At 44.6% G+C, this 21,336-nt stretch overlaps 1 protein-coding gene across 3 annotated transcripts in view; it reads left to right on the plus strand.

Moving 5' to 3' along the window:
• Positions 1-20,873, plus strand: part of PIAS2 (protein inhibitor of activated STAT 2) — a 36,915-nt gene extending 16,042 nt beyond the window's left edge. Inside the window, exons 4-14 of one of the 3 annotated variants that reach the window (XM_086630007.1) lie at positions 484-534; positions 661-751; positions 5,134-5,268; positions 8,754-8,859; positions 11,687-11,760; positions 12,628-12,788; positions 13,401-13,534; positions 13,971-14,142; positions 16,431-16,570; positions 18,390-18,427; positions 20,132-20,873. In XM_086630007.1, coding sequence (XP_086486133.1) covers positions 484-534; positions 661-751; positions 5,134-5,268; positions 8,754-8,859; positions 11,687-11,760; positions 12,628-12,788; positions 13,401-13,534; positions 13,971-14,142; positions 16,431-16,570; positions 18,390-18,427; positions 20,132-20,317 — 1,288 coding nt within the window. In that variant the 3' untranslated portion in view covers positions 20,318-20,873. The remainder of the gene's footprint in view (positions 1-483; positions 535-660; positions 752-5,133; positions 5,269-8,753; positions 8,860-11,686; positions 11,761-12,627; positions 12,789-13,400; positions 13,535-13,970; positions 14,143-16,430; positions 16,571-18,389; positions 18,428-20,131) is intronic. The other 2 variants (XM_086630006.1, XM_086630008.1) reach the window with 2 other exon arrangements.
• The last annotated feature ends 463 nt before the right edge of the window (positions 20,874-21,336 follow it).

The raw sequence follows: 21,336 nt of genomic DNA on the forward strand, positions 1-21,336 counted from the left end.
TCTTCAGGAACTACTGTGCACAGAATTTATGTGCAGTTGGGATAAATCCTACACCACTGAAGAAATAACAATTACTCAGTTCCAAAAAATTGTGACTATTTAGAGAGGTGGTAAGCTTTTCTTCCCTGCATGTTTCCTGGCTGCAGGAATGGAAGGCTGCTTTCATCTTTTGTCCCAGGGTTTGTGTCTTGGCAAGACATATGGTGTAAGCCGAAAGAATTCATAGGGTTTGTTTCCTCTCTGGCATCATCATACTTTATTGTGACTATAAGATCTTGACAGAGGATGATGATCCTAAAGTCTTGCTTAACTTGCAGTAGCTAAACAGAGGTGTCGCTCATAAGACTTGTTCAATAAAAGAAAAATAACAGCAAAATTTAGTGGTGTTGGGGCAGGTGTGCCAGCTCTTTCTGCATATGAGTGGAATATGAGATGTGCTGTCTAAATGAACACTTCTCTTTTTTTTTTTTCTCTCTGTCACAGGGACTTCTTGCCAGGGGGCAGGAGAGATTACACAGTCCAAGTTCAACTGAGGTACTTGTTTCACCATGTTCTCTTCTAGCTTCTTAATTGTCTAAACTAACATAAGTCTAGATGTTTGTAGAGGCGTGTAAATGTAGTGACACTTGAAAATGACACTTTCTCTTTTTGGGGATGTAGGTTATGCCTAGCAGAGACAAGCTGCCCTCAAGAAGATAATTACCCCAATAGTTTGTGTATTAAAGTAAACGGGAAGCTGCTTCCGTTGCCGGTAAGCTTATTTATGTCTGTTTGTGGCTTCTGTGTGACTCGTGCTGTGCGCGTGTTTTCTGTCATGTTAACTTGCTAAAACAGTCAAGTTACTTACTGTTACCACTCAGATTTCCCTGGTGGCTAATGTTAGCCATGTGGTTAACACATTTGTTGTGTGAGATAGCCATTACTGCTATTAATCACGTTACAGCCACTGCATGGATTGTGTTTTAGCCACCCGTAGCAAACCTCACTTGTTGCAGTTAACGCAACAAAATATGTCAAAACCAAACCAGTATCTGCATGGGGAATCCTCCTCATAGATCTTCAGACTGAGTTTGACTTGATTTTTAGTAGTCCTTGCTGTTCGGGCTGTCAGTGTTAGAGATTGGCTTGAGTTCCTCCTTGTTACAAGGGAATGGTGTCACCGTCTTGTGCACCAGTGTGCTGCTCTGCATCTGCCTGGTTAGAGCAGAATTCGCTGCAGCGATGAAGAACAGACACATTTTAGGGTTCCTAGCATTTGCTGAATCTGGAACAGAACAGTGGTGGCAGTCACACACTTCACTGGTGTCTGATGTTGCAGAAGTTACACGTAGGCAGGGTCACTTCAAGGCTTGAGTATGTACTGAAAAGGAAAAGCACTGTCGTTGTTTTTGAAAAATCTCTGGAACAGATGTCTCTGTGCAACAGAAAAGAGATGAACTCTTACACAACCCATTGTGAAATAGTTCTGGAAGCTATAGAAGGTGGAAAAAGGAGTAGTATAGAGGGTTTTTCAGCAGTGGGTTTGGAAAAATGCTATGTGGGGAGACAAGGTGTGAAACCTCTCTTTCAGAATGTTTATCACCTTCTTGGTGTGTCACATGTGGTGTCCTGTACCCTCCCTCCAGCGATATGCAACCATGACTGCTTTTTTTTCTTCTACTCAGCTTAAATGAGACTCTAGCTTCTCTTCCCTCTACTTGTTTAACCATTGCATCACTGTTCTTCTGTCTTCAGTGTGTAAGAGGATTTCTTTCATATGTTTTCAGGTCAGTATCTTCTGCAAAATCCAGTTATGTTCTCTGTGATAAACTTGCAGGGTTTTCTTGTTTCTTCAGCAGATTGTCTTCCTTTATTTAAGCAACCCACTAAAAAGCATTGGGTCTGATGTTACACTGGAGACATCAATGTCTTCTGGTTCTCAGTCTTGCTAATGCAGTTTATGCCCTGCTATGCTGTGTTATGCTATCCATTTTGTAGCGAAAATGGTTTGCAATCCTGGATTCTTGCTTTGCTTTAGATGTAAACCCTGTAGGTTCTTCCTGCACATTATAAGGTGACTCTTTAATCTGTTCAGCAGAAACTTTAGGTGAGAAAATGAATAAACGACTCTTGTCTTGGCAAGATCCTTTCCTCTCCTTCTTCAGTGCAAGCGGAATGACAAATACTGTCTCAGTTCAAGTGGTCCTGCAAACGTTTTTGTTAATTTTGTCACTGTCTGCATCGTTCTGGTGGTTCCTTTCTGTTGCAGGAAACGTCAGATAACTTCTTTGCCTCAAAGACTGCTCTTGTCCAATTCAGTGTTGGTGTTAAGTAATTAATCAATGATACCAGCCTCTATTGCCAACTTGTACAACTCTTCAGCGAGTACCGTTCCTTTGTGCAGCAGTTCATGTCTCTGCAGAGGTCTGTAAATGGTTCTTGGTTGTCTCCTTGGCAGTAATCCTTACCAGAAACTTCAGAGAAATGCTGCCAGCGTGCCAGTACTGCTTCAGGTTGTGCCAACTCACATTGACATGGTGTTTTCTTGTATTTCTGCCACTATCTCCTCTTACAGTGTTGCTTCTGACTTAAAAGGAGTAAACGTAGAGCTGTGCATACTGGTGTCTTGGCCGGTACCAAGGATTTTATACATAATGCGCTGCAGCAGGTGGTTCTCCCGTTGACTTCTCTTGTAGGCAAGACAAAGTGCAAAAGTCCAACAAGGTTATTTGCCTTTCTTCCCAGGGGACCTCCATAGACCACTGCAGGGCTCTTACAAAGGATGAGATCAAATGTGTCAGGGCAGGCTGGAAGTAGCCACGCAGAAGAACAGTCAGCCTTTCTGCTGATAGATTTTTCTGACTCTAGCAGATTCCACCTACTTTGACTAATATGGTTCTCGCAAGAAGCATGGAAGACTCAAAGACGCAAATAACTTCTGGCACTTGCAGCCACGAGAGTTGGCAGACTAACTGAATGGTGCTAGACCATGCTGATTGTGACAGACAAGCAGAGTGCTCTCTACTTAGCTCCTGGAAGGCTAGGAAGAGAAGGTTTTGAAGTGCTCTAGGAGTACAAGATTGAATCTGATCTCAAGGTCATTGCTCTGTGGAAGAAAACATCAGAAGCTTGGTTGAAATGAAGCATGTGAGCTGCAGAGGCTGTCTGTGAAAAAAAAAACCAACACAACCAAACAAACAAAAAAAAAACCACCACAAAAAAAAACCCAAACAAAAAACCCCAACAAAACGAAAACCCAAACAAAAATTCCCCAGAAACCTTGGGACATATAAGAGAACTTGCATCCTTGCTCTCTTGAAAAGAAGGAAGCTTCATTTTAGGTTGGAGACCAGCAGGATTATTGTGACAGGTACAGTGTGTGTGGAAACACTCTCCTAAATATTGCAGGGATGATGTGTTAGTCCACATCAGCTCATTATAAAGTCACCATAGTGGAGAAAGGCCTACTACAGCAAAGCAGCTGGGGAACACGCTCTGTAAATGGCTGCAGCTGTTGTGTCTGGTTAAAAAAATGGCAAATCCTTCATTCTTTTAAATGTGAAATTGTCAGCAGTCCCCATACATCTGCTGCCTCTGTGTTCTGCGGTAGAGCACACATGGGTGAGGTTCATAACAGCTACTGGATCACTCACCTGGGGCGAGAACAGTTTTGGAGAGAGCTCTTTGGCGGTGCTGTCTGCCGCTCTGGCCTGGCAGACCTGCCTGTAGAAGCTCTGAGTCCCTCCTCTGTCACTGCAAGCAAGTGTCCTGTCTGAAATTAATCAAGGGCAGTGGTGAGGCACAGCCAGGGCTTGGCTGTCAGGTGAAACGCATGGACTAGGAACAGAGCTGCTTTGGAAACCTAGGTAATGATGTGGCAACTGTCGAGTCCTCCCTGGGATAAGGACGGTGATTATCCTGTGGTATACGTGACTAACGAGTGGAAGAGGCTGTTTATTTCTGGATTTTCAAACTTAGCATCTTTCAAAGGAACTCTTTTTCCAAGCACTAGGCTGTGAATGCGTGTGCTTCTCTGAGTAAAAAAAAAATATATATTTATGTGGGTTTTCAGCTTATAATTTCTGAGAGAGTTTCTTGAGTAGAACAACACTGTCTTGAACTAAATGAAATCTGGCAGTCAGTCCTGCGCAAGACACAGGGCTGGAATCTCTTATTGGCATCCTTCTGGTGCAGGGTGAGCTTTTTTGAGATGGGTGGACTGCAGGCTGCCTGTGTGAGCTCAGAACAGAGATTCTGCGAGTTTCTGCTGCGGACTGGCTTGCTTTCATAGTGACAGGTGAGATCTATAAGCTGCAGTGCTTATGATCTCACATGGCACAAGTACTTCCTGCTCACGATACACTGGAGAGCGTGTGCTTGCCTAGAAGGAAAAGGGAACCGGATGGCTCCTAATTCAATTCGCAAACATCATAATATAGGAAATAAAACTGTAGAGAGAAGCTGTCCAGGTTATGGAATTTTTCATCAAAGCTGAGCAAACAGTATCTAGTTTATGTTATTTCTGCAGACAACGAACGGCAAAGCCTCTCAGCTCTTAAATACAGCTGATATTCCATGTACAGCCCTTCTTCAGGGGCCTTGGCGGAGTACAGATGACAACCTGCCACTTGTGGGGCCGAGCACAGCTGAGGCGAGGCAAAGCAGGCACCAAGGAGATGCAGAGCTCTTGGAACAAGACTTTATTATTTCTTAAATACAATCAATGAAGTGTTTTCTGGGTGCGAAACACTGAAAAAACTCTTTGTGACTTGCTATGTTTGTCGCTACGTCTGTGTCCTTGCAATGTTCTGCTCTCTTTCACTGGCGGGGGGGATAAAAGGATAAAGCATCAGCATTGCTTTTTACTTTCCCAGTAAACTTACCTGGACCAAAACTGTGTTCTCTTCCACCTTTTCAGCACTTCTGTAAAACCACTCTAAAACCTAAAAAGACTTCAAAACGGTGGTTGACTTACGGTATCAGACTGTTGAAGACTGATATTTCTCAAAGTGTAGAACTTAATCTCCAGCCTAGAGAGCCTCTAGGCTTACCTGCTTCCCACAGATCTGTTTAGAACTATCAAGCCTGTTTCAGCAGGTTTCAGGGTACAGCAGGGGGACTTGGTAACATTTTCATTGTCTTTTCTTTCCATAGGGATATGCTCCACCACCAAAAAATGGAATTGAACAGAAGCGACCGGGGCGCCCCTTGAATATAACATCTCTAGTTAGGTTGTCATCAGCAGTGCCAAACCAGATTTCCATTTCCTGGGCTTCTGAAATCGGAAAGGTAAACTGCATGTTCTGTAGGATGTGGAAAGTTGTCTAAATAACCTCATCTAGCATTCCTTGTCCCCTGCTGCCTGATGTTGCTGGCAAGGCATACACCTGCGAGTGTTCAGTATGAGGTGGCTAAACTTATCAGTGGCAGGAAACAAAGAATAGAAGTGTGGTAGCTTACAGTAATGTACATAAAACTTGCATGCTGACTCCAAAGACTTCCTTATGGAATTCACATTAGGCGGCCTGCCATTAGGCATTGCCTGAAACGAGTGTCAAAAATACCAGAATCTTTTTGTGGTGCAAGTAGTACAAACCAGTTCAGAGATGACAAAATAACACTTCTCAGTATCTGCTGTAACTTCCCATAGGAGAAGGCTCTTTAAACTGACCAGATGTGCCAAGGCCACAGGGATGGAGACAGGCATTTCCTTTTCAGGTTTTTGTGTTTTTCAACCTGGTAATACTAAGTAATTTTACAAAAGCAATTTTTATTTCATAGGAAGAACTGGTTAATGGATGTTTATTCTTCATTTTCATTCTTTTGAGATTACTTTTTTGCATGAAAATTACCTCTCTGAGTTGATTCAGAACTGCACTTCTAAATAAACTAAAACAGAGGTGGAACTTCTAGCTCAGAAAGCTCTTAGATGGCAGGTTGCTTAAAAGGGTTTACTGGGGAGGTGTCAGGCCGCTGGTGTCAACTGGTTTTGGGCTTGATGGATCTCAGTCATGCTTGGCTGGACCATACTTGTGTGGCATGTAATGCAGGATATCTGAACAGTGTGTGTTTTCTTAACAAACGAAGAGTATTCCTGGAAGCTTGGGTGACTTGAGGGAAAAGCAACTCAATGTGCGAAAGGATGGAGCGCTGGGAAAAAGTGTGAATTGAAGCCTCTTCATAGTGCAGTTCTAAACTTCATGGAAAGCTGCAGTGGAGGAAGAACACTCTAGACATCAGGTGGCAGGCAGTAAAGGGGCAGTGACTGAAATGATACCTGTTGCTTTGTAGTGCCTGCAGTCATTAATCATGGAGAAGGATTTGGGGGTGTTTATAGATGAGAAGCTCAACATGAGCCGGCAGTGCGCTCATGCGGCCCAGAAGGCCAACCGCATCCTGGGATGTATCAAGAGAAGCGTGGTCAGCAGGTCAAGAGAGGTGATTCTGCCCCTCTACTCTGCTCTTGTGAGACCCCACCTTGAACACTACGTCCAGTTCTGGTGTCCCCGCCATAAGAGAGACATAGATTTGTTGGAGCGTGTTCAGAGGAGGGCCACAAAGATGATCCAGAGGCTGGAGCACCTCTGCTACGAGGACAGGTTGCGGGAGCTGGGATTGTTCAGCCTTGAAAAGAGAAGACTTCGGGGGGACCTAATAGCTGCCTTCCAATACCTGAAGGGAACCTACAGGAAGGCTGGGGAGGGACTTTTTACAAGAGTGTCCACTGATAGCACAAGGGGAAATGGGTTTAAGTTGAAGGAGAACAGATTTAGATTAGATCTTAGGAAGAAATTCTTCAGTACGAGGGTGGTGAGACTTTGGAATAAATTGCCCAGAGAAGTTGTGGATGCCCCCTCCCTGGAGGTGCTCTAGGCTAGGTTGGACGGAGCCTTGAGTAGCCTGGTCTAGTTGAGAGGCATCGCTGCCCATGACAGGGAGGCTGGATTAGATGATCTCTGAGGTCCCTTCCAGCCTATGCCATTCTGTGATTCTATGATTATAGTTTAAAAGGAATTAGCCTTTAAAATGGCTGTGTGGCTACTCAGAAATCCCTCTGTGGATTTATTAAAGAACGAAAGGGAGAGTGTGAGGAATTTCTGAATTCTTCCTAGATTTAAATAGCTGTTACAGCAGCCCTTTCAGCTGTTGGTAAGTCAAGAATTACTTACTCCTTTATCTGTGGATAGTTGTGTCAATCTTTCTGGATTCAGTTATTGAAGTAGCTTACCTCCTGCTTTTTTCTTCAAAATCAAAATCTGTGGACCTGAGACACCATATGTTTCAAAGTGAGATTTCACTATAAACTAGAAAGAATTGTGTCTGATGTCACCCTATAGACACCTATTTTATACACTAAAATGAAAAAAAAAAAAAGAGAGAAAGCTGATGTTCAGGAAATAAATGAAAGGCAGTGCTGATAGCAAAGTTTTTTCCTAAAACAGAGATGGAGAAGAAGACCTAAGCCATTGCTTCCCAATCATAAAGCACAAGAATCTTGAAATGACTGCAGGGTTGTGTGTGGTCTCAGCCTCTGCTGCTGACCCCTGCTTTCTCCTTCCCCTCTATCTGCCAAAACATGTTCTGATGGAAGCCCAGGAGTTGGAGGTTGTCCCAGCATTCCCCCTTGCCCTCAGAGGTATGAAGTGGATTCTGTGGTCTAGTGTTGGCGCTCTGCTCTAAGTGTCCCAACTTGCACAGCAAGCCCTTGCTGTTCGTCCTCTACATGAGACTCTTGGGGACAGCGTGGGGCGTCATTGGGCTCACGTGGTCACAGCTTATCAGCGTGTACTGGACTGATAGCAGAGGGCTTCTGAGAAAGGGGGGCTTTAATCCCACAGAGGTGGTCAGCCTGGAGCCTGTAGAACTCTTTCTGTAGGCAATGTGTGGTCATTTTTAAAGAAAAATAAGTTTTTCTTAGTGGTCTCCCATGCGTTTCATTAACTTCATCCGCTCCTCTAGGTAAGAGCTGGTTTTCCTGTAGGTGGTGAAGGAGGAGCAGGGCTGTAGGTGCTTTTGTTTGAAACTCTTCTGCAGGACCCGGGTAGTACAGGAGCTGTAAGATGGCTGGCAGGGAGGGAAGGTAAGAGATTGCAAGGTCATGTTCATTACGCAGATGAAACCATTGTTATTCTGCAGTAGTGGGACTTGCAGAATTTTCTCCTCATTAGTGACCTTGAAGAGAGAGTGAACACTGAACAAAAGAAGCTGGGGAGTGGTGTGAATTAGGGAATAGTAGGAAACGATGGGGAACGTGGCCTCAGGGGTGCAATGTGGCTTGGCTTACAAGTGCAGAGCAAGCTAAAGAAAAGGTACTGGGAAACTGGTGCAGTTGTGCGCCCTTTCAAGGTGTGTTTGCACCTGAAAGAGCATTCATCTTTTCCTTGTCACATGATCTTCTGTGAGCTCCCTGCTAACGGATTGAGCCTGAAAAAAGGGAAGGCGTTAGGAGGCAAATATGAAAAGTTCCTAAAGACTGCATGTGTGAGAAGGTGTGTCACCAGTCCGAATCATCCTTCCAAGAAGAGAGCCCGGACTGTCTCTTGGTTGTGGGGTTACTCTAAGCTCAGTCAGAGCTGGAGTAAGACAGTTGGACTGGACTGGCAGGAGAATTTTGGCAGAGTATTGGACTCTTTCACAGTAATGGAGTTGTCTGTTAAGTCTTTTCATAATTTTGAAATGCTTTTCACTTTTTACTGTGCGCTACAACTAGTAATCTGTGTCATGGTAGAAGTACTGTGTGAAATCAATGTTTGATCTTTAATCACTTTTTGTAGAATTACTCCATGTCTGTGTACCTCGTTCGTCAGCTGACGTCAGCTATGCTTCTGCAGAGGTTAAAAATGAAAGGTATCAGAAACCCTGACCATTCCAGAGCACTGAGTAAGTCTGATTTGCTTGTCTCTACTTCTTGAGGGTGGGTGGTGGCTCTTTAAAACTAGAACTAGTAATACTTCGGGGATTCGAAGCATTTTGAAAAGAAAGTCCATGCCCAGATTATCAAAGGTTCCTTTTGCTGTTGCTGAGGCATTGTGCAGTTCTTCAGTGACAGTCCCTGAGCTGGTGGGGAGGCATGCGTAGAGATCCCATCTGACATGTTCCTGTGGGAATGCTGTGAGGTGCAGGAAGATGTCCTAAATACAGGTTCTCTTCACTTGCACATGGTGCCGATGGTTTTTATGCCTCACTCACTGATGATTACTTTTTTTGATCTCTTCACATGTTGGGTTGAATTTGCTCTATTGATCGTTGTGGCTGTTGGTGCGTCTGCTGCACACCAAACAATCTCGTGATGCAGAGTGTTTGCCAGTTGCTTACCAACAGTGGGACTGTTGTAGTTTAACCCGGCTGGCCACTAGCCACACAGCCAGTCACTCGCCTTCCCCCACTGCCAGGGCAATGGGGAAGAGACTCGTGGGTTGAGAGAAGATCAACTTAATAATGAAATAAAATAAAAGTTAAAGTATAAATGCTAATATATGATAATATATAAAATTATAATAAGATATACAAACAAGCGATCATAGAATCATAGATCACAGAACGGTTTGGGTTGGAAGGGACCTCAAAGATCATCTAGTTCCAACCCCCCTGCCATGGGCAGGGACACCCACTACTCCAGGTTGCCCAAAGCCTCATCCAGCCTGGCCTTGAACACTTCCAGGGATGGGGCATCCACAACTTCTCTGGGCAACCTGGTCCAGTGCCTCATCACCCTCAGAGTGAAAAACTTCTTCCTTATCTCTAATCTAAATCTCCCCTCTTTCAGTTTAAAGCCATTGCCCCTTGTACTGTCACTACATGCCCTTGTAAAAAGTCCCTCTCCAGCTTTCCTGTAGGCCCCCTTTAAGTACTGGAAAGCTGCTATAAGATCACCCCGGAGCCTTCTCTTCTTCAGGCTGAACAGCCCCAACTCTCTCAGCCTGTCTCCATAGCAGAGGTGCTCCAGCCCTCGGATCATCTTAGTTTCCTAACCTGATCTCTGCTTGCTTGGACAATTGCTCTGTGTTCTTCCCAGGCTACCTGTCCTTGCTTCCACCCTCTGTAGGCCGTCTCTTTGTGTCTGAGTTGGTCCAGGAGGTCCTTGTTCATCCATGCAGGCCTCCTTGTGTTCCTACCTGACTTTCTTTGTTGGGATGCACCGCTTCTGATCTTGGAGGAGGTGATCCTTGAATATTATCCAGCTTTCTTGGGCCCCTCTTCCCTCCAGGGCTTCACCCCATTGTACTCTAGGGAGGAGATCCCTGAAGAGGCCAAAGTCTGCTCTTCTGAAATCCAGGGTAGTGAGCTTGCTGTGCACCCTCCTTGCTTTCCTAAGAATCTTGAATTCCACCATTTCATGATCACTGTGGCCAAGGCTGTCCTTGAGCTCCACGTTCCCCACCAGTCGTTCTTTGATGGTGCGAACAAGGTCCAGCAAAGCACCTCTCCTCGTTGTTTCCTCTACCACTTGGAGAAGGAAGTTATCATCCATGCATTCCAGGATCCTCCTGGATTGCCTATGCCCTGCTATGTTGTCCCTCCAAGAGATATCGGGGTGGTTGAAGTCCCCCATGAGGACCAGGGCTTGTGAATATGAGGCTGCTCCTGTCTGTCTATAGAGACCTCATCTGCTTGGTCTTCCTTGTCAGTTGACCTGTAGCAGACCCCCACTACTATGTCCCCTGTCCCTGCCTTCCCTTTAATCCTGAGCCATACGTTCTCAGTTGGTTCCTCATCCATCCCCAGGTGCAGCTCCATGGACTCCAGCTGGTCTTTGACATAGAGGGCAACCCCTCCTCCTCTTCTCCCCTGCCTGTCCTTCCTAAAGAGCCTGTACCCTTCTATTCTGACACTCCAATCATAGGATTCATCCAACCATGTCTCCGTGATGCCAATGAGATCATATCCCAACAGGCGCACACACACTTATAACTCCTCTTGCTGATTCCCCATGCTGCGCGCATTGGCATGAAGGCATTTAAGTTGGGCCCCAGATGGATCTGACTTCCTGGCTGGAGTGGCTGGAATTCCTTTCTGCTGCTCTTCAGGTGCTTCCAGCATATCTTTATCAATCTTGATATTCACCCCCTCCCCCTTCGATGCACAGTGTGGGTGCTCACCACCTACTGACCAATGCCTGACCTGTCCCAGCAAGCGATCTCGAAACAGAGAGGTCCCAAAACTGCAATTCCAGAAGAGTAAGAACTCCAGAAAGAGATCCCGAGAGAGCAATACTGAGAGACCCAACCCCCATCTCTATACTTGGCATGATGTTGCATACCATGGAATATTCCATTTTGCAGTTTGGGCTTCAATCCTAAATGTAAACTGAAATCTTAAGCTAGTTGTTGTTGGCTCTGTGTCCCAGCATGCTCCCCCCCCGGGCTTGTTGTGCTCCTGCACGCTGGCAGAACATGGGAAGCTGAACAGCCCTTGATGTCTCAGCACCAACTATGAACATCAGTGTGTTACCAACGTTCTTCTCATAACAAATCCCATGCTAAATTCAAAACACAACTATTTTAGTTGCTAAAAAGAAAAAGACTGTTCTAGCTGAAACCAGGACAGAACCTACTGATGTTTGGTATGGCTACGAACTAGTTTCATAGATGCTTAATTTTTTTTTTTCTTTTTGACATAGCTGGAAACAAAGTTCGTGTACTGGTGAATCGAGATTAGCATTTTAGATAATGGTGTCTGTGTGTAACTTCTTAATTTATTTTAATAGTTAAAGAAAAACTAACAGCAGATCCTGACAGCGAGATTGCCACAACCAGTCTGCGGGTATCTCTCATGTGTCCTGTAAGTATGGCTGGACATCACCGTGTACAGATCTGTGTTCTCCTCTTTAGCCCAGAGTTGGGCAGCTTTTAGAAGGCCCTGCTTTAGGAACCGCTCCAGCTTTTCTTACACACTGATCCATCGGTATAAAGAATGGGGAGAAGGGTGCATCTACCAGCACCTGATGGCAGCAGCACTCACCCAACTGTGGCTTAGAACTGTGAACGCCCCAGTTGTAGTGCAGTCAGAATCGAGTCACTGCTCCTGTGTGTACAGGGAGCCTCTGGAAGGAGTCATCTTGTACATTGAGGTGTGGAGACTCGTTGGGTAGAGTGGCAGAGTAATTAAAGGACATGGTGGTAGAGAAAACGTCAGCTCCTCATCTTGGTAGTGTTGCGTGTACTGCCAGCTGCTGTAACAAACCAAAACCTGACCCCTGTGTAACCAGGTAGTGCTGCCGTGGGGGTTCTCTTCCCAAGCAGAAGCTGGCCTTGTGATAGTGGCTGGTCTGTGAAGTCAGATGGTGAAATGGGTGTTGTGCCATTCGGAGTCTACAACTGGAGCTCACAAAAACCCTTGAAATGTTTGGCTAAAATAAAATGATAGAAGCAGTTGTTTCCGTAGGTCTTTGAATAAAATCCTGGAAATAACATTGATGCAGGTCTATTAGAAATGCTTCTGACATTTCAACTCGGTGAAGGCTTCGAGGACGGCTTTATTGTGCCTTTAAGTGCATGGTCCGTGCTTTGATGGGGGGGATCTGCCTGCAGCGACCGTCGCACTGGGCACCTCTGTAGATACCTCACCGACTGCCTCTGATTTTGTTGTTAGCCATCCAGGCCTGCTTCAGCCTTCTGTTCTGACGTTCTCTAAATGCATCTCCTGCAGCTGGGGAAAATGCGACTGACAATCCCGTGCCGGGCTGGTACTTGCACACACCTGCAGTGTTTTGATGCTGCTCTCTATCTTCAAATGAATGAAAAGAAGCCTACTTGGATCTGCCCTGTCTGTGACAAAAAGGCAGCTTATGAGAACCTCATACTGGATGGGTAAGGGACTGGGTTTGCAGATGACAGAATTACTTGAATTTTTTCATCATGTACTTGACAGCTATGTCTGTGACTTGAGGTTTAGCTATTTTCTACTATTTTCTGTGTCAAAATACATTAGACTGGGAGGAACCATTAGACTCCATTAGTTTCCGTGCTCATGAAATGAACCACATAAACATCTCTCCTAACCACATCATCAGTCTCTTGAGCCTCAGTATATGTCCTCTGGAGAAATCCAGTTGTGACACCTAAGGATAGGTCTCCCTTTATACATGAATCTCTCTCTGAAGCTGTTAACTTCAAAACTTAAGCTTGTAAGCTGTGTCAAACTTGATTCCAAGGATGATGATCTCTGCTTCCGTATGGAAATCTATGAATTGCAGTAATGTTGGAGTGGTGGAATATGGATAGGTTGGGATACTCTTTTAGGTTTGGATGTCTGCAAAGGCTGCACTTACAGCCTTTTAGGTAAGATGAACTAGGGAGAGAGTAGGTGCAGTGGGTCAAAGGTGATCATAATTAGCTTTTCAACTGTGTCTACTTTTCACTTAGAATAAAAAAAATCTCTATTTGGAATCAAAATTGAAATCACTCAACTTTATTTTTCAGGCTCTTTATGGAAATCCTTAATGAATGTTCAGATGTGGATGAGATCAAATTCCAAGAAGATGGCTCCTGGTGCCCCATGAGGCCAAAGAAAGAAGCTGTGAAGGTCTCGAGTCCACAGTGCACCAAAATAGAAAGTATGTACATCTGAGTGCTGGTTGCAAACAAACAAAAATTGTTGGAGTCTTAATTACAGCTGGGATAGTTGATACTTGTTTTGTGGGAGGGTTAATACTTCTCAACTTACCTTCATTTAAACTTACAAAAAAGAGTTGGATCTCTCAAAGCACGCATTTGTGGGTTTTGTCTTTGCTCTTTGTCATAGCACTGACGGAAACAAAAGGTTACCCTTGTTTTAGGTCCTTAGACCCATAAGTGAAGGTTAAAACTTGGGCTTCAATGTTCTCAACATGATACAGAACGCTGCTAGTAAAACTGTTCCTGGGTCGTAACGTTCTCTGTAGTGGCCAGGAAGATGAGCTAAACCAGGATTTGAGTTCCTGGTTGCTGCAAATAGAAGCCGCTGATGTCAACAGCCTTTAGAAAACAGCGATATCTTATTTTCTTGTTTAGGTTCCAGCGTTGTTACCAAACCATGTTCTGTGACGGTGGCCAGTGAGGTAAACAAGAAGAAAGTTGACGTTATTGACTTGACAGTAGAAAGCTCTTCTGATGAAGAGGAAGACCCTCCTGTCAAAAGGAAGTGCATGTTTATGTCTGAAACACAAGGAAGCCCAACCAAAGGGTTTGTCAATTTTAAAGTCAGTTGTTATTCTGTAATGTCTCAGATAAACTGATGTGTAGATGAATGGACTTGAAATACCTCTTCGGGATCCAGCTGCACACTTCCAGAGGAGAAGTTCTAGGCCTCTCCTTGCAGAAGGTTCTATCCATACAGTACCTTTGTACAGGCAAAACACTATTAAATAGTTTTACACCTCACAAAAGACTTGCGCTGACTGTTGCTGTGTTTGCAGGGATATTTCTCCATAGAAAAGGAAGCTATTTAAGGTAATGGACAGGATTCTCCTGAGAAAGCAGATTGTGCCAAGTGGAGGAGCTTTATGCGTTCTTGCTAAGTTAGTGTCATCTTAAAGGCTTTTCTCTCGCTGTCTGTTACACCCTTTATCTAATCTGCTCTGGTGCTCAGGAACCTTGGCTGGGTTGCATGTTTCATCCATCCTGTCAGTCTTGGAAGGGAGGCTCTTTGCTGTTCTGAATCAAGACAAGCTTTTCTTCCATCTCTCTGTCAAACTCTGGAGTGTCTCGGACGCTGTTGTGGCCATGGTTATCAGTCAGTCCTGCACCTTGGTTAGCAAAACAAGCGACTTCGGAGTCCTCTGACTGCTGCATCCTTGTTGTCATGCCTGACTTCAGTGGCAGGCTTGACCGGCTGCCTTACTGTCGTGCCGCTTTCCGTCTGTCTGTCTGTCTGTGCAACTCAGCTGCACTTACTGCTTGTGGCTTCCAGAAGGTTCTTGCTCTTGGTCCGTAGGGTGCAGGAGACGTGCAGGAAGAGAGGGGTACTGATGAGGCTCACCAGCAGTCACTGCTCCATGAGGTGATTCCAAGCATCAGCTTTGAGTGATGGCTTATTAATTAGTGTTGCTGCATGCATGAGGTGTGTGGGTCTCAGCGTAGTGGCTTGTGTCTTGTACTATAAAACCAGTAACAAATCCAAACCCCTTCCGTTTTGCCAGCTCATGGAGCAATGAGCAGGTGTACCGTGGGTAGTCTACAGGAACGTGTGGTCTTTCGTGAGCAAGTAGCTGGTTGTCTTCAACCTTCAGCAGTGATGCTGAAATGCTGTTGCTTGTTGTGAGGACTGTGGAGGAAACGGACTCTGTTTCCTATTTTTACAAGAAAAAATAGCTACAAATACCTCTCTTAATGAACTTTCAGAAGGCACCAAGACTTCCTTGCATGCTCCTGTGTTTGTCCCAGGTGACTGTCCCAACTGTAATTGTAGAAGGACTGAGTTTTCTTGTCTATCTGTGATGAATGTGTTTCCCTTACTGTTTGGATATGGAAATGGCATGTTTTCATTCTTCAAATCCACGTCAAAGCCAGGCTTTTGGCGAATAGCTCATCTTGTGGAAACAATGCTGCCTGAACGCTAGTTTTGGCAAAACTGTGGGGTGTCTTCCTGTAGGCAGAAGCAACTTAGGCTGAAGTATAAGAGGTGCTTGAGAAGGGAGGGTCTGGAATCCAAGCTTCCAAAATCAGCAGTGGCATAAACGCACCAGTGCAGTGGACTGGGGAGGAAGATGTGAGTGGATAATGCTCATGGCTGGTGGGCTGGAAGGAGCGATGGGGAACAGCTGGGAGTGGGACTTTGGGTGTTTCCACCTGACTTGGAGTTTATGAAAGATTTGAGGGATGTGGCTAGTGCCAGCACACCTGTGGTGTTGTCTTTAACAGTGCTGCAAATTAATTGGGAAGAAGATGAGGATGCAGAAGGGTTTTAACTGGTTGCGTGCTCCTGGAAAGCTGAAGTTAGCTCGGGCTCAGGCTGTGAATAAAGATGGTGTCATGTTGTGACACAAGGTTTGATATTCAGCTCCCACACGTGTAACCTCTGCTCCAGGGGCTGAATAGTCGTCCGTTGTGCCTTTGGCATGACAGGTTAGGGTCGAGGAACAGTTCTACGTGGAGAAACTGAAACGAGTGCTCTCCTCCTGGCTCTGGCTACCTGCACTTCCCTCCCAGGGTGCTCCACAGATACAGATACCAATACTGATTACCACTCCGAGATAGAAATCGGTGGCTATCATAAATGACTCCAGCACTGTCTTTAATGCCAGCTTGCTCTTATGTCACACCTGCTGTTGAAAGCCAAAATACAGTCATGTTATTTTGAAGACTATTAGGAAACCTAGGGGAAACTAGAGAGGAATGCTGCGTAGCAGGTAGCCACGCTGTAGCTGTGTTGTAACGTAGTGACCTTGTGAACAAGAGTGCACAGTGGTGCATAATTTCTCTTTTGTAACTAACGGCCAGGTTGTTTGTAACTTCCCGTGCTGTTTGAAACAGGGTTCTCATGTATCAGCCATCTACGGTGGGAGTGCCCAGCGTGACAACGGTCGATGCTGCTGCTATTCCTCCTTCATTAACAGACTACCCAGTACCATTCCATCATCCATCAATATCCAGTATTTCATCAGACTTGCCAGGTAGGTGGCGGCTATTTTTCATGTGTTTTCTGACAGCCTGTTAAGTTTGTGGGGTGGGTAAAAATTGGGAGAATTGATAACACTTTTTTTTTTTTAAATGGAACAAGACTGTATGCAGTATCGCACTGATATGATGTCTAGATAAGTCCAGTACAGGCTGTCTTTCCAGTTTCAGATTGCACTTCGCAACAGTGATGTGAGAAGCATTATTTCTGGGGTACAAATTGGGACTTTGAAACGGCAGCCAGAAACACTCCTCGCTATGCTCAGTTAGACTTTTGTGCAAACGTCCGGTCGTTACGTGTCGTAGGTGCGAGGGAGTGTAGCTGCTTGTGTAAGTGACAGACGCGTGATGGCAGGGTGTCATCCCAGCTCTAGAGGTAGAGATACTCTGCTAGCTGATTCTCGTGGTGCTCTGTCTAGACTGTATGAAAAAGGTTAAGGTGAGCTACAATATGTAAGCTGACCTCTATCGAATTTTTTTACCTAGACATACCCTAAATGCCTATGATGTATTCTTCAACACTGCTGCTAAATATCAGACAAAAGGTGGGGATACTGATTGTTTTCTATCCTGGCTCCTTGAAAAGAACGCTGTGTATATAGGGACTCTGGGGGTTCTTTTTGCCAGCTGTAACAAACCCAGAGCCCAGGAAATGGTGACCTGTGGTGACAGGTGTCACATTGGCCTCCTGTACTTCCCTCTTCCCACTCCATTGCCTGTCTCCATTTCTCCCCTGCAACATCTCTGGGTTTACCTCTTCTTTCAGCACCAGTTTGGCAATGGGATGGATATCTTTCCCCCTGTTTCTTTGTCCATTTTGTTTCCCTTACCGCTCCCTCCCTCCACTTCTCCCTTGTCAAGAGATCGGTTGTCTTCCCAAATTGGATAGGAGAGTGAGCTGAGAGAACGGAATTCTAGAACTGTTTTGTCCATCTCCGTCAACTGAAGTTCTAGAAATGTGCAAGAACAGAAGAAGCTGTCAATTCTGTAAAAGCAGCTGAGTTTAAATCTCCTTCAAAATTTTCCTCTAATGTAGCAGAGGAGGAGAGATGCCACTGGCCAGAACAGATCTGGAGGCGAGGGGAGAGGGAGAGAGGAAGTTGACCATTTCTTTCTGTTGACATAGCAAACACAAGGCCAATGTTCAGAAACAAAACAGAAAAGGCTGTGATTTCTCATGGGTTTCGTAATTTTATACATCTTGCCCTAAATGCTTACACACTAATGGTGTATAAGACGGACGCTAGTTGTCACTACTCTTGGAGGATATAACTTGAACTACTTGTAGTTTCCTCTTCTTCGTTCCTTTTATTTGTCTAGACACAAAACGGGGATGATATTAGAAATGTTTCCTTATTGGCTGCCCGTGGGTGGAGGAAGAGACCTGCTGCTTGTTTTTGGACTTGTGCATGTTGTGACTTTACTTCATTCCAGCATCTTTAATGTGATGACACTCTTCATGTCCCAGTTTGGCCAAGTCAGGTACAATGTGCAGTGAAACTTGCATTATGAACCAACAGCTCCAAATGGCAACCAACCCCCATCTAAGCAACCACATTGAACCACCCTGCAATATCCAGTGAATAACATGTCATTATGTCATCCTCATTCTTAAAAAGAGCTACTTGTACTAGATAACTCGTTTTGCTGCTGCCTGAAGTAGTCATTGAGAGTGGTGTCACAGTGGTATATTCCATTTAGAAACTGTGTAACAATTGCAAAATCTGTTCTACGACCACAAAAAAAGTTCCTTAAATTTGTTGTGTACGAATAAAAGAAAGACGCATCAATTTATTATCTTTCTCTTCTTCCTAGGTCTGGATTTTCTTTCACTAATCCCAGTTGATTCACAGGTATGTTTCTGAGCTGCTATGGGGTTAATTTCCAAGTCTGTTTGTTGTGACATACTGCTGAAGTAACTGTCGGGATGCTGTCATCATCCATACCGTGTTTGCAGTCCACTTGCTGAGACCTAACCACAGACCAGGAACATCCATTTTCCCAACAGGAGGCAGCGATGAGGATTAATGAAGGGAAGATTTGGTTTGGTGTCACTATTGTAAATCCAGGCAGGGAAACTGGCTCTTTATTGATAGTTGGCCTTTCTAAAGTGGCTACTTGCACAGCACTAGCGTGAACACACCCGTTATGTACTTCATGGCCGCAGCTCACACAGTGTATTTACTGAGCGTAATCTGCCCTACGGATACCCTTCACTGATTGCTGTTGCTGTTGGTTTTGATGCTAGTAGGAGATAAGTTTTAAAGAAAATACTGTCATTAATTTGACAGGCACATGACTGAACACTTCTGTAATAAATCCGTCCATGTAACATCTAAACCTCATTGGCTTTGGATTACATGGAAACTTTGTAGGTCAAAAGTAAGCAGGTGGTGCTTTTCGTTCCCTGGAAACTTCAGCTTTGCACAGTTAGGGAGAAGGATTCTTACTGTAACTAGATTCTCACACAGTCAGACTACAGCCCTGAAATGTGGGGGAATACTGGCTCCCCAGCGAAGACAAGGGGATCTGAAGCAGACCCTCTGTTTGATGTCTCTGTCACTAGAAGACCACAGTCATAGGACCCTACTGTAGAGTTGACTTTCTGGTGCCTTAAGAACAAAGGATGAACTTCCTCCTTTTCTTTCCACTTACTGCATCTTGCAATACTCTGTGCCTGACCTTGAGATCTGAACTGCCAAAAGTGGGAATAACAGAAGTTTGTTCATGTGGGAGACTGGAAGCAGGTATGCTGCTATGAAGTGTCCCCTTTGGACAGTTCAAACAGTTCAGGCTCAGTTCCAAACACATGCCCAAGATTGGAAACCACAGGGTAAGAGAAAGTAAGGTGTGTTGACCGTCGTGTGTGCGTGCGCGCGTGTGGAAGTGCCTTGTATCACCCTCTTCTTTGACACCTGGCAACCTTGTTCTCTTTCTAAACGCTTAGAACGTTCAGCTCTGCTTTGAGAAGTCTTGTCTTCCACTCCAGGAAATCGAAGTCAACTCAGTAGTTTTTCTTAATCAGACTTGATCAAGGCTTGTTTATCACTGCTAAAATATTTCTAGAGACCTGCATGTGTCATTGCAGGTCGATGTTACAAAAATGCTGTACAGCTGCTGCCATTTGAGGGGTTTACCCCATTCTAACCTCTGTCAAAGTAGGAAAAAACATTCTGCTACCTTTCATGATGAAAGGAGCCTGAAATAGGCAGTTGTGTCCTGTAGCTGTGGGCAGTGAGCATTCTCCACATGCTAATGTTTTTTCTGTGATCACCATGTGATCACGATGGTGTTTCTTAATGCACTAGTAAATGCTCAAGCTAACCAGTTAGTAAGGATAAAAAAGAAAAGGGGGGCGAAGGATGAGGGAGAAGGGCTCGTGGCTACCACCTCTGCTTGCTTACTTGCTGGTTTGTAGAACTTCAGTTCTTGCTCTGCATGTGTTAACAAGATTCTGCTAGTAATGTGTTTGGTGCTTGTTGTAGGGAAGATGTATCTTCAGAGCATACGTTTCCCTTGTGCAGTTAGTCTCTTCATTCTTCATTGTTTGTTTCAAGCAGTACTGTCCTCCTATGTTTTTGGATAGTCTCACCTCAACCTTAACAAGCAGCACGCCTGGAAGCATCATCACATCAACCAGTCACCAGGAGAGCAGCACGCACGTTAGCTCCTCCAGCAGGGGCGAGACAGGAGTGATAACCAGCAGCGGAGGCAGCGTTCCCGATATCATCTCACTGGACTGAAGCAAGGGGCAGCATGGGACTGGAGGAGAAACTGCACAGAACTGCTGCTCCTACCACTGGAACTTCAGCATCTCGGAAGTTATTCTGGTATTTATTGAAAGGATTTGCCTTCTGGAAGATGGAGTGAATTCATCTGCACTAGGAACAGAAGCGATAGATTTCTCTTTCCCCTTGCTCATTAAATAGCTGGTGTAGAAAAGGCCCCTCTGGAACATGCTTTTATGCTTCTGGTTTGTTCTGGGGAAACTGACTTTTTGTTGCTGGGTGGATTCCACAAATGGTTTTTGATTTCATTGTAAACCACAGCAATAATGTAAAAACAAATAAAAACTTTTTTTTTTAATAAAAAAAGGCACTTAACCACTCTAGAACAACAACCTGGACAGAGGTGCAGAAGCATACGCATTGATGAATTTCTAATATTTTCACTGGGGCCTGTAATATACTTCATTTAGGACAGTGAAGCTTTGTGAAATAGCCATGACTTGTATGTCTTCCCTCTTACCTGGGGATGTAGGGGAAGCTCCTGTAAACAGGATTGAGTTTGTTTCTTTGTTGTTTTTGGGGATTTTTTTTTTTGGCCCGATTTCATGATTTTCACAAATGCAACAAAATCCTAAGCTGTGACTTCTTCCTCTTAATGTTCTTTGTGCTGAGGAAGGGACAAACTATGCAAAGCCTGCATCACACAATCTCTGTACTGTCATGCATGTGGAAGAGGTTACAGACCAGGAAAATCAAGTCATTTCCATAGAGCTGGAATAACGGTATTGATTATATATGTTGACGTAGCAGCCGGCTTTTCCAGGTGTTGTTTTTCTGTTGAGTGACTGTATTTGGGATTATTGCTTCCCTAGTTACCAGCTTTCATATTTTCCTAATTTTGTGTTCTTTTTTCCTTATTTCTTTAGTCAAATGTCTGGTGCTTTTTACCTTCCTACTGTTACAGTGTTTGAATGAAGTATACGGTTAAGAAATATTGGAGCAGGATGTGTTGTAACTCTTGTCTGCCCTACTCT

Source organism: Tauraco erythrolophus, chromosome Z (genome assembly GCF_009769465.1).
Source record: "Tauraco erythrolophus isolate bTauEry1 chromosome Z, bTauEry1.pri, whole genome shotgun sequence".
Taxonomy (NCBI): Eukaryota; Metazoa; Chordata; class Aves; order Musophagiformes; family Musophagidae; genus Tauraco; species Tauraco erythrolophus.